This window comes from Oncorhynchus kisutch, linkage group LG18, assembly GCF_002021735.2.
Source record: "Oncorhynchus kisutch isolate 150728-3 linkage group LG18, Okis_V2, whole genome shotgun sequence".
NCBI classification, from domain to species: Eukaryota; Metazoa; Chordata; class Actinopteri; order Salmoniformes; family Salmonidae; genus Oncorhynchus; species Oncorhynchus kisutch.
Window position 1 is genome coordinate 48,711,006 of NC_034191.2, and position 12,876 is coordinate 48,723,881.

A 12,876-nucleotide genomic window follows, 5' to 3' on the forward strand; every position below is an offset into this window, starting at 1 on the left:
GATCAGACCCTTGATTTTAGCATGCCCTACTAGACATTTAGCCTATATGAATATATATTAATTGAAATGGGGTGTTGTGGCAAAGTCTCATAAGTCTTAACAAAAAGGAAATTTACCACACTAACAAACATATGAAAAATGGTGCCTGTAGACCTTCTATGGGGTGTAAATTTGTTTGTTCTGTGTTATAGCTTTGTAAAACTGTGACAAACGCCCATGCATTAGAAATTTCACAAGGGAATAAACAGGAAATGGACATACTGGTGTAAAATGGGAAAGGATGGTTCTTGTAAATGACATTCTTTCCACACATTCTTGAACCCCCCCCCCCCCCTTCTGACATAGTGCTTATAATAGCAGTCTTTGTTTTGATGCACCATATATACAGCCACAGTCTATGCAGCATTGGTTATAAACTGGGTTATGGGGAATATTCAGGCTGTGACCGCAAATGTACCACAGGAGAATATGGCAGCAGCGCACATGCTTGGGGTTCCTAGGAGGGTTGTAATCAATTTATGTTCCTGGGACACTGTGGCACAGCCAGTAGAGAGGAAGGATGATCTGGTTACAGATGGAGAGTGGACTGGCCTTGGACATTTATTTGTGTATCTAGAAACATTTACCTTGCTGATAGTGAAAGGGAATTTGGTATGGAAATTCCCTATCAGCAAGGTTAATGCATGAATCTGTGCCAGTGTAATATTCTGTGTATTATAGATGAATTATGCTGGATTGTTTTAACTGCATCCCTCTTTCAAACTAGGAAGAGGACAGCGAGGAGGAGCCTAAGCTGAAGTATGAGCGACTGGCCAATGGGGTGACTGAGATTCTCCAAAAGGATGCTGCCAGCTGTATGACTGTCCATGATAAGGTACAGGTCCTAACCTACCAGAGCTTTTCAGTCTAAACTACACTAGATTTCAAATGTCATCGTTTACGCAATGTTTGATATATTCAATGTCGGTTAGCATTCTCTTTCTACAATATGGAGAGGCAGGCCATTTCTTTCTCACCCTCCACTCATCCCTTTCACTCAGGGAGGTACACATCAGCCGCCGCCGGCCATTTTCTTTATCCCTTTCTTATTCCGTTTCTTATAGCTTTTTGCTCCCCTGTTTTTGAACGTTTCTGTTTTTCAGCGGGCCATCTCTGAGCTGGATGGCTAATCGTTATGGCACCGAGTGCACTCATGCACGTCTGGGCAGAGGGCGAGTCATACCTGGTTATGTCTGCTCACCTGATGTTTTATTAACCACTATTGATTTTCACTTATTTTTTTATCTTTCTCTCCTCTCTTTGATCCTATAAAAAAAGCAATCCTGCCAGAGTGAGAGACATTGCTGTGCAGATTCCTGTGCAATTCCACATTTTACCCGACTTCCCTTCTTGCCGGTGTTTTTGTGCTTGTGTACCACCTGCCAGCTATGCTACCTGTACTGTGACACAATCCCCCGACCCAGCCAACCCCCACCACCTTTAAAACCACCAACACTCCGCATTGCCTGATGTTGCCTCATATTTTCAGTGCCTGAATCGGAATTTAATTTGAACAATTCCATTCTAATAAATCCTTTTTAAAAGTCACTCCGCCTCGCAAGGTTGACCCCTTTTATTTATTTATTTATTTTGGGGTATTTTATTTGGGGAGATTGCAGGGGCTCTGTCTGACATGCTCAGCTGTGCCTGTAAATATAAGCATTTCATTATAGGCTGCACTGAAGCATGGTGGGCTCACTGCACACACAGGGGAGGAAGGGGAGAGGGATTAGGGGGAGGGGCTCGAGCTAGGCCTGTGTGGAAGAACGCACACTTAATCTAATGCCAAAAAGCCTCCCAGTTTTGATAATTTCTTGTCCCAGCGGACCTACACATACATTCTCTCTCTCTCTCTCTCTCTCTCACTCTCACACACTCTCACTCTCACTCTCTCACACACACACACTTCAACACACTCACATACTGAACAGAAGCAGGAAACGTGGGAAACCAGTTGCTGCTCTGTAGAAAATAATAGCTTTACGGTGGGCAGGAGAGGCGGTGGTTGGGTTGCTGGCGACGCGAGGAGAAGCCAGATGTACAGCGCATTTATTATGTTTAAGCGTTTTAATTTGAGAGACAAAATACCATTTCACACTGTCTGCTTTAATAAACAGGGTTTTTTCGCACCCTCTGTAATTTCACAGTTTTTGCCCCAGAGCCCACTGATTCCACCCCACTACTCGCCTTCCCCAGCTATGCTAGACATAGTGCCTTTTTAATCCTCTTGCCTCAGCTTTCACCAGTAGTACACGTTTTTGCTAAACATTTTGAATTGTCCTAAAGATTAATCTCAGGTTCATTCCATTTCAGTTCCTTGCACTGGGCACTCACTTTGGGAAGGTTTTCCTTCTGGACATCCAAGGAAATCTGACTCAGAAGTTTGAAATTGTAAGTACTCAACTCAATTCCAAGTAATCACCTGCTCTCAGAATGTTCCCAGTCATTCTGTGTCGATGTTGTGGTTGTGGTCTCTCCTCAGAGTCCAGTGAAGATCAACCAGATCAGTCTGGATGAGAGTGGAGAGCATATGGGGATCTGCTCTGAGGACGGCAAGGTGAGATCATCTATCTGCTCCAAACTGGTGGCCGTACAGAACGGGTGACACTCCACTGGGCACAGATGTCAATTTAACGTCTATTCCACGTTAGTTCACCGTAAATTCATGGAAATTACGTGGAAACAACGTTGATTCAATTAGGGAATAGGGTGCCATTTGGAATGTAGCCTAGATCTCCATTAAGTGGCAAGGTATTCTGTGTAATACGTTGAACATCACTTTGCATTTACCATGAAATTATACAATGTGTTGAACTCATTTCATCAATGCCAAAAGCAAAGGACATTCTTGTTCATATTTAGAATTGAATGGAACTTGTTGCCTGGAGAAAGGGAATTTAGATATACGGAATGTGCCCCAGTACTCATAAGTTTTACAAACCAGAAGCTTTATCTTCCTCATACCTGTTTACTTTCATAAATCTACGAATGTATAGGGTTTTGAACAAGCACATGTTAATGCTCATGTTCTAAGGGGAAAGACTCTCCCATCCATCTGTCTGCCTGGCTGTCAGTCATCAGGTCTCTATGGATACCCTCTCAGTGCTCTCTACCTTCTTGTTATCGCTCCTCTCCTGATCATTATTACCATGCTTCATGGATCCTGCAGTCGAGATATGCTCTCTGATATCGCCTCCTCGCTCGCACTCCAGCGGCGAAACAAGATCTTGTCGCACAGAAAGTGGCGTTGACAATTAAAATCGACGCCGCTGCTGTTGTCCGTCCTCGGCCAATTCAGTTTGCCATTAATCTGTGTCAATCCCTTTAAATAATCCTGAATCATCGATGGGATTGAAAATGGAGAGTGAAAAGGGCGTGATGTTTCTTTTTGAAACTTTCTTTTTGTTCTTTTTTGACTCCCAGACAGTCAGGCTGTGGTACAGTGTAATTGTTACATAAGGTATTGCTGTAACTACAGTAACTGCGGCTGTGGTAAAGCCAAAGATTAGGATGCTCGTATCACAGCACCAGAGGGTTCAGAGATTCAACCTGGCCACTAATTGGTGACCCAGTGGAAGGGTAGCAGTGATCCAATCAGTCTTGCTGTCCAGAACTCCCCCTGCATACACAAGAGTGCCTCAGAAACAGCTGCAAACACAGTACAGATGTATTTTTTTATACTGACATTCAACACTTTCTCTATTGCAGGTTCAAGTGTTTGGACTCTACACGAGGGAGGGCTTCCATGAGAACTTTGACTGTCCTGTCAAAGTAAGATGATGTCAAATGCATGTACTTCTTTTAACTCCATACTTTTCGTTGAGAGTATATGTACGAGATGGTATACTAATATATTCAGTGCATCTCAAGATAGCCCCCATCATTTCTTCTAAACTTGATGCGTTCTAAATGGATCCACTTGCCATGTTCTCCAGGTGGTGGCGTTACACCCTCGGTTCAGCAGTTCAAACTACAAACAATTTGTCACCGGAGGCAACAAGGTGAGATTGAAAGGTATTTTTTCCCCCAATGTGATTACACTATATAGCCCATCTCAACTGTGTTAGCAGTGTAGTTGAAAACGGTTGAGCGTTAGCTAATGTGGATAGAATATTAGCCATTGTTTTTCAAAAATGAATTCATTTAGATTTTGTTCTTGTGAGCCTCCTCCTCCCTTGTGCTTGGCTGATGGCTGTGCACACACACTGTAGGCCTTTGCTGGGTGGTGTGAAAGGCTCCCCTGTCTCTCTTCTGGAGTGCACTCCGGGGAGAACGGCCCATTTTCACAAAGTGCTGCTCGCTCAACAGTGTTTGAAAGGCAATGCTTCACAAGCACACCAAATAGATGTCATTATCAGGAAGGCCCATAGTCTTAGGGTCCTGGACAGGCGGGCACACAGCAGTTTCCTCTCTAATTTGTCTCAGACTCAGAAAAAAACTTGATAATATATTAGGTATTAATGTTCCCTTTTGAGTTACAAAGGCTGCAGTCTGCAGCATCACTTAGTATACATGATTAAAATAGACTGAAAATCTGTATAGTACTGTATTTCAATGACCATTGGAGAGAGACAAAACAAGATGTATACATATCTACAGCACTGGTGAGCGAGAGCTTCTGGAATCATCCAATCCACCTTTTCTAAGGAAATGCTCATTGTTAGTGTAACCATTTTCTTTCAATTGGTACTGATTTCTTTCCTCTCCCTGTTCTCAAGACCCTCCATAAAGCGCCCTGTGATGAAAATCAATAAGCCTCAACTGGAGCCACATCCTGTCAAAGGCAATTCAATTCTGTCTCCACAGTTCTGCCAGTGTTATATCCTCTCTTTGGAGAGAACTGTTAACATTTTCAGACTTTTTTTTTTGAATTAGAGAGGCCGGGGCTCTCTCTCTCTCTCTCTCTCATCTCACTCCCCAGAACATAATACCTATGTGGTATTGTACATCCATCTGTATGACACTGAGAGATGTTTTTAAAGGGCCTGAAAGGCTTTTTATGTATATGGCCTTTGAGGTGACGCCTCCGCCGTCTACATAATGACTGGAAAGAGTGACTACAGCCATCATTGTCTCAAAGCCATTGGCGAGAATCAAAGAGATTTAGAGAAATATGGTGAAGGCTTTGTCTGTCAAACCTACTGAAGTAATCAGGAATTGATTTTGCCAGTCTTTTATTATGAAGGTGATCTGTGTTTCAAAGACCACATCTTTAATGCAATCTGTAGTTTTTCCTTCCACTTCTTTTGTCACATCATGTCACACACACTGATAGGCTAGTTGAATCATGTGAAGATGGATCATGTCTGCTCACTGACTTGAAGTAAGTTGGAAAACACAGTTTAAAACTTAACTTTTAAAGTGAAACACAATCCTCCTGCTCTGGGTGGCCCACTGACACAGCAGACGACCCTCCTGTCCCTGTGCTCTACTGCCCTCTGGTGGTGGAAATGCAGAACCACAAACCACCGCTCCAAGGACACGATTGTTTGTCTGTTTTTTAAACTGGTGCTGATTTGGATATCATTGGTGACACACGTGATTCGGATGTGTGTTGTTTTTATTTTAATGTTGCCTTCCCAAGCTGCTGCTGTACGAGAAGAACTGGCTGAACCGCTGGAAGACGTCCACTCTGCACGAGGGGGAGGGCACCATCACTAACGTCCAATGGAGGGCCAATCTCATCGCCTGGGCCAACAATATGGTAAGTAAGGAGAACCGTCAAAGCTGCAGATACGTGGCAACAAGAAACACAGTGATTAGTTTGTCGTTTTAATTTATAGTTATATATTTAATCATTATGATGATGATTTACTTTATTGTATATGTTAGGATTTTTATTGCATCATATAGCATGTCAACTTACATAGATTATTGGACGTACAGATAGTGAACATGCTCTGTTTGTCTTGGTCTCTTCCAGGGGGTGAAGATTTATGACATCAGCACCAAACAGCGAATCACCAACGTCCTGCGGGATAACGTCAGCCTGCGGCCTGATATGTACCCCTGCAGTCTGTGCTGGAAAGACAACTCCACCCTCATCATTGGTTGGGGCTCCTCTATTAAGATCTGTGTTGTGAAGGAGAGGGGCCACACAGAGTTGAGAGACCTTCCTAGCCGTTATGTGGAAATTGGTGAGAACATGTAGTGTATTGTTAGATAACAAAAATGTTTTGTGGAACTTTTAATGTAATATAATGTGGGGGTAAGAGCATTAGTTTGGAGTTGTAGTAATGTGGGTTTCTTCTCTCTTGTAGTGTCTGCGTTTGAAACAGAGTTCTTCATCAGTGGCCTGGCGCCTCTAGCAGACCAGCTGGTCACCCTGTACTTTGTGAAGGAGAACTCTGATCACATGGTAATGTTTGGTTAGAAACAGTAGATATGTTGCATGATGGAATGGCTTATACAGCCATGGTATTTAAATGTTGATATTGTCTGTATGTGTGTGTTTACGTCTGTCTGTGCGCGCTCGCTGGTGCGTGCGCGTGTGTGCGTGCATGCGTTTGTCTAAAGTAAAAGTATTCACACCCATTTGACCTTTTCCACATTTTGTTGTGTTACAGCCTGAATGTAAAATTGATTCAAATGTGAGATTTTGTCACTGTTCTCCACACAATACCACATAATGTCAAAGTGAAAACATTTTTAATTTTTTTTTAAATGAAAAGCTGAAATGTCTTCAGTCAAGTATTCATCCCCATTGTTATGGCTGCCCTAAGTAAGTTCAGGAGTAAATATCACATAATAAGTTGCATGGATGCATTCTGTATTCCCTAATAGTGGTTAACATGATGTTTTAATGACTACCCCCACCTCTGTATCCCACACATACAATTATCTGTATCTTACATAAGGTCCTTCAATCGAGTAGAGAATTTCAAGCACCGATTCAGCCACAAAGACCAGGGAGGTTTTCCAATGCCTTGCAAAGAAGGGCACTGATTGGTAGATGTCTAAAAAATTAAAATTAAGATAAAGCAGACGGTGAATGTCCCTTTTGAGCATGGTTAAGTTATAAATATACTTTGGATGGTCTATCAATACATGCATCCTTCCTAACTCATTTACCGGAGAGGAAGGAAACCGCTCAGGGATTTCACCATGAGGCCAATGGTGATTTTAAAACAGTTACAGAGTTTAATGATTGCGATATGAGAATTGAGGATGGATCAACAACATTGTAGTTATTCCACAATACTAACTTAAATGACAGAGTGAAAATAAAATATGCATCCTGTTTGCAACACTTAAGTAATACTGCAAAAAAAATGGCAAAGAAATATACTTTTTGTCTTGAATACAAAGCGTTATGTTTGTGACATATTGTCAAGCACGGTGGTGGCTGCATAATATTACGGGTATGCTTATCATCTGCAAGGAGAAGGGAGATTTTTAGGATAAAAATACATGGAAAAGACCTAAGCACAGGCAAAATCCTGGAGGAAAAACCTGGTTCTGAATGCTGGAAGACAAATCCACCTTTCAGCAAGACGAAACCTTAAATACAAGGCCAAATCTAAACTGAAGTTGCTTACCAAGACTCAATTGAATGCTCCTGAGCTACAGTTTTGACTTAAGTCGGCTTGACTTGAAAATGGCTGTCTAGCTATAATCAACAACCAACTTGATAGTGCTTGAATAATAAAAAAATAAAAATAATGGCAAATATTGTACATTCCAGGTGTGCAAAACTATTAGACTTGCCCCCAAAAACTCACATCTGTAATCGCAGTGATTGCCAAAGGCGTGAATGCTCTTCTAATCAGGATATATTTGTGTTTTATTTTTCAGAAATATATTTTAAATGTTATGAGTAGATCGTTAACAAAAAATGACAAATCCATTTCAATCCCACTTTGTAATAAAAAAATTAAGTTTGGTGTGAATACTTTCTGAAGGCACTTTATATACCATTTGTGTGTGTGAGATCAGGAGGAGGAGTTCCGAGCGCGGCCTTGTCTGGACATCATCCAGCCTCTTCCAGAGGGCTATGAGGAAATCTCATCAGACGCCCTGACCGTCCGCAACTTCCAGGAGAACGAGTGTCGAGACTACCGACTGGGTGAGCCAATCAGAAAAGCCACGGCAAACACTACTCAGTGACACTCTGTATTTACAGATTATTCTAGCTACTATAAACTACTGTGCAGGATATATCATGTACTAAAGATCATTCCAGCATTCTCATGTGTCAACAGAACATTCCGAGGGAGAATCCCTCTACTACATCATCAGCCCTAAAGACATTGTGGTGGCCAAAGAGAGAGACCAAGATGACCACATTGACTGGCTGCTGGACAAGAAGAAGTATGAGGTTGGTGTTATAATCATCCAATCAAGCAGACTTCATGTGGGAACTTCGTATTTTGCTGCGATATATCATCTGTGTTCAGTACTAATGCATTATAACTGTCGGCTGTTACCGTGTTACCAGAACGTATTTTCTCTCTCACAGGAAGCTCTGATGGCTGCCGAGATCAGCTTCAAGAACATTAAACGCCATGAAGTCCAGGTACTGTATAGGCATTGGACATGTCAAGTGCTATTCCTTCCCAGAATAGTGCAATTCCTTGCTATTCATGTGTTATTCCTACTCCTATTTTACCTACATGTATGTATTTGACCAAATCCCAACCCACTTCAGTAAAGTAACAGTATGAATATTACCTTTCACACCCGACCATACCTACTGCTTAACCCTAAACTGCAGAGGACACATCGCCTGTGCGCCTGTCCCCTCATACAGATTCTCTCATGTCTCACACACACTAGCTACAAACCATCTTCTCCTTTCTCACTGTGCTGCAGTGAAAGAAGCCTCATTGGCTCTTTTTTTCTTACTAAAATAATCGGGTTACATTTTAAAATGTCTTTCCTGGCCCAAGAATTATGAACAGTTTGTATTGCTCTTTCTGGAATGTCGTTGTTCCTTGTATGGAAGGCTAGACCTCTTTAAAAAAAAAAATTTTTTTTTTTTCAAACCATGTCCTAACTTACTTACAAGCATTTTATGGGTTTAAAAAACAACAACTTTGGGAGCCAGTCAATGCAGTACCTTTTTACTGTGTTTCACCCATTTACTTAATGGGTTGAACCCAAATAGCATCTGACCAGAGTATTCAACCTGTAGTACTTAAATACTATTTGTGTTTACCATAGTGAGCTCATAGTATTGGGATAGAGACAAACATTTATTTGGGGGGGGGGGGGCTGTATTTCAGCACTTTATATTTGAAATACAATGACTGAGGTTAAAGTGCAGACTGTCAGCTTTAATTTGAGTGTATTTTTATCCATATGGGTGAGCTGTTTTGAAATTAGTACACTTTTTGTGCGTAGTCCCCCCCAGTTTAGTCCCCCCAGTTTAGGGGACCGAAAGTATTGGGATTCACGTATGCGTATTAAAGTACAAAAAGTTGAGTTTTTAGTCCTGTATTCATAGTACATAATGACTAAATCAAGCGTTTCACTAGAAATATTTGTTGGATGCATTTGCTGCTTGTTAAGGTTGTGTTTCAGATTTTTTTTGTGCCCACTAGAAATCAAATTTGATTTGTCACATGCGCCAAATACAACCGGTGTAGACCTTACAGCGAAATGCTTACTTACAAGCCCTTAGCCAACAATGCAGTTTTTAAGAAAATACCACAATAAAAGTAAGAGATAAGAAAAACAAATAGCTGAAGAGCAGCAGTAAATAACAATCGCGGGTACCGGTACAGAGTCAATGTGCGGGGGCACTGGTGTTGAGGTAATTTGGGTAATTATGTACTTGCAGGTAGGGTTATTAAAGTGGCAATGTATAGATAATAACAGTGAGTAGTGGGGGGGGGGTGCAAATAGTCTGGGTAAGCCTTTGATTAGCTGTTCAGGACTCTTATGGCTTGGGGCTAGAAGCTGTTTAGAAGCCTCTTGGACCTAGACTTCGTGCTCCGATACCGTTTGCCGTGCGGTAGCAGAGAGAACAGTCTATGACTAGGGTGGCTGGAGTCTGACAATTTTTTAGGGCCTTCCTCTGACACCGCCTGGAATAGAGGTCCTGGATGGCAGGAAGCTTGACCCCGGTGATGTACTGGGTTGTATGCACTACCCTCTGTAGTGCCTTGCGGTCGGAGTTTGAGCAGTTGCCATACCAGGCAGTGATGCAACCCGTCAGGATGCTCTTGATGGTGCAGCTGTAAAACGTTTTGAGGATCTGAGGACCCATGCCAAATCTTTTCAGATTTAGTGAGAGGGAATAGGTTATGTCGTGCCCTCTTCACGATTGTCTTGGTGTGCTTGCACCATGTTAGTTTGTTGTTGATGTGGATGCCAAGGAACTTGAAGCTCTCAACCTGTTCCACTACAGCCCCGTCGATGAGAAGGGGGGCGTGATCGATCCTCTTTTTCCTGTAGTCCACAATCCATCTCCTTAGTCTTGATCACGTTGAGGGAGAGGTTGTTGTCCTGGCACCACACGGTCAGATCTCTGACCTCCTCCCTATAGGCCATCTCATCGTTGTCGGTGATCAGGCCTACCACTGTTGTCATCAGCAAACTTAATGATGGTGTTGGAGTTGTTACATACCCTTACCACATGGGGGCGGCCCATCAGGAAATCTAGGATCCAGTTGCAGAGAGAGGTGTTTAGTTCCAGGGTCCTTAGCCTATTGATGAGCTTTGAGGGCACTATGGTGTTAAACGCTGAGCTGTAGTCAATGAATAGCATTCTCACATAGGTGTTCCTTTTGTCCAGGTGGGAAAGGGCAGTGTGGAGTGCAATATAGATTACATAATCTGTGGATTTGTTAGTGCGGAATGCAAATTGGAGTGGGTCTAATTGGAGTGGGTCTGGGATAATGGTGTTGATGTGAGCCATGACCAGCCTTTCAAAGCATTTCATGGCTATAGAAGTGAGTGCTACGGGTAGGTAGTCATCTAGGCAGGTTTCCTTAGTGTTCTTGGGAACAGGGACTATGGTGGTCTGCTTGAAACATGTTGGTATTACAGACTCGGACAGGGAGAGGTTGAAAATGTCAGTGAAGACACTTGCCAGTTGGTCAGTGCATGCTTGGAGTACACATCCTGGTAATCCGTCTGGCCCAGTGGCCTTGTGATTGTTGACCTGTTTAAAGGTCTTAATCGCATCTTCTGCGGAGAGCGTGATCACACAGTCATCCGGAACAGCTAATGCGCTCCTGCATGTTTCAGTGTTACTTGCCTTGAAGCGAGCATAGAAGTTATTTTGCTCGTCTGGTAGGCTCGTGTCACTGGGCAGCTCTTGGCTGTGCTTCCCTTTGTAGTCTGGGATAGTTTGCAAGCCCTGCCACATCCGACGAGTGTCGGAGCCGGTGTAGTACGATTCGATCTTAGTCCTATATTGACGCTTTGCTTGTTTGATGGTTTGTCAGAGGGCATAGCGGGATTTCTTAGAAGCTTCTGGGTTAGAGTTGAAAGTGGCAGCTCTACCCTTTAGCTAAGTGCGAATATTGCCTGTAATCCATGGCTTCTGGTTGGGGTATGTACGTACAGTCACTGTGGGGATGACGTCCTCGATGCACTTATTGATGAAGCCAATGACTGATGTGGTGTACTCCTCAATGCCATCGGAAGAATCCCGGAACATATTCCAGTCTGTGTTTGCAAAACAGTTCTGTAGTTTAGCATGTGCTTCATCTGACCACTTTTTTTATAGACCGTGTCACTGGTGCTTCCTGCTTTTAATTTTAGCTTGTAAGCAGGAATCAGGAGGATAGAGTTATGGTCAGATTTGAGAAATGGAGGGTGAGGTAAATCATGTACTGTGTCATTTTGGAGTCACTTTTATTGTAAAATAAGAATAGAATACAGTATGTTTCTCAACACTTCTGCATTAATGTGGATGCTGCCATGACTACAGATAATCCGGAATGAATTGTGAATAATGATGAGTGAGAAAGTTACAGATGCACAAATATAGTTTCTCCCAAAAATGCTCACCTCCCCAGTTCTTGTAATGTTGAGCGGTGAGCATGTCTTGGGGGTTTTGATGTTTGTGCATCTAACTTTCTCACTCATCATTATTCACGATTCAGTCAGGATTATCCATAAGCATGGTAGCATCCACCAAATACGGAACTTTTTGCAGCTTTAATACACATACAAGTGAATTTGTCCCCTAAATTGGGGGGGCTTTCCCAATACTTTTGTAGTCCACTGCATGTCTTCAAGCCTTGACACATTGCGATCCCGTAGTTGTCTAATTTTCTAACGAAGATCTAAGACCTCTACTTTCTTCACTTTAAGTTAGATGGGGCTGTGATTTTACCGGATTTCTTGACATTAATAATGACTTACAGATCTGTTGAGGTCAAGGAAAAGAATGAAGTAGATATTTGGAAACAACATTTGATGAAATTACAGAGGATACAGTCCATTACTCATGTTGTGTTCCCTCATGGAGTGTCTTTTCTTTTGTAATCAGAAAATTGGGATGGCCTACATCAATCACCTGGTGGAGAAAGGTGACTATGACACCGCTGCCAGGTACTTCAGCCTATTAGTTATTTCAGTTTAGTGTTTCTTCTGCAAAATACCAGTGTAAGGAGTAGATGTGGTGATTATTTTCTCTCTGTCTCGCTCTCTCTCTCGTTCTCTCTCTCGTGTTCTCTCTCTCACTCTCTCTCTCTCTCTCGCTCTCTCTCTCTCGCTCTCATGTTCTTTTAAGTCCAGGAAGTGTCAGAAGGTGCTGGGAAAAAACATGGAACTCTGGGAGAATGAGGTGTACAGGTTTAAAACCATTGGGCAGTTGAAGGTGAGTCAGGCCACATTGTGACCTTGCAACTTGTGGAAAATTATGGCATTAGAGACTTTGAG

General features: G+C 42.5%; 1 protein-coding gene across 3 annotated transcripts in view; it reads left to right on the top strand.

The window, feature by feature from the left end:
* LOC109908798 (vacuolar protein sorting-associated protein 41 homolog) overlaps positions 1-12,876 on the top strand; it is a 31,558-nt gene that overhangs the window by 14,911 nt on the left and 3,771 nt on the right. For all 3 annotated transcript variants that reach the window (XM_020507496.2, XM_020507498.2, XM_031796210.1), the window contains 13 exons: positions 767-874; positions 2,353-2,430; positions 2,522-2,596; positions 3,748-3,810; positions 3,975-4,040; positions 5,624-5,743; positions 5,963-6,176; positions 6,300-6,397; positions 7,975-8,104; positions 8,241-8,356; positions 8,498-8,554; positions 12,485-12,546; positions 12,733-12,814. In XM_020507496.2, the coding sequence (XP_020363085.1) occupies positions 767-874; positions 2,353-2,430; positions 2,522-2,596; positions 3,748-3,810; positions 3,975-4,040; positions 5,624-5,743; positions 5,963-6,176; positions 6,300-6,397; positions 7,975-8,104; positions 8,241-8,356; positions 8,498-8,554; positions 12,485-12,546; positions 12,733-12,814 (1,269 nt within the window). The remainder of the gene's footprint in view (positions 1-766; positions 875-2,352; positions 2,431-2,521; positions 2,597-3,747; positions 3,811-3,974; positions 4,041-5,623; positions 5,744-5,962; positions 6,177-6,299; positions 6,398-7,974; positions 8,105-8,240; positions 8,357-8,497; positions 8,555-12,484; positions 12,547-12,732; positions 12,815-12,876) is intronic.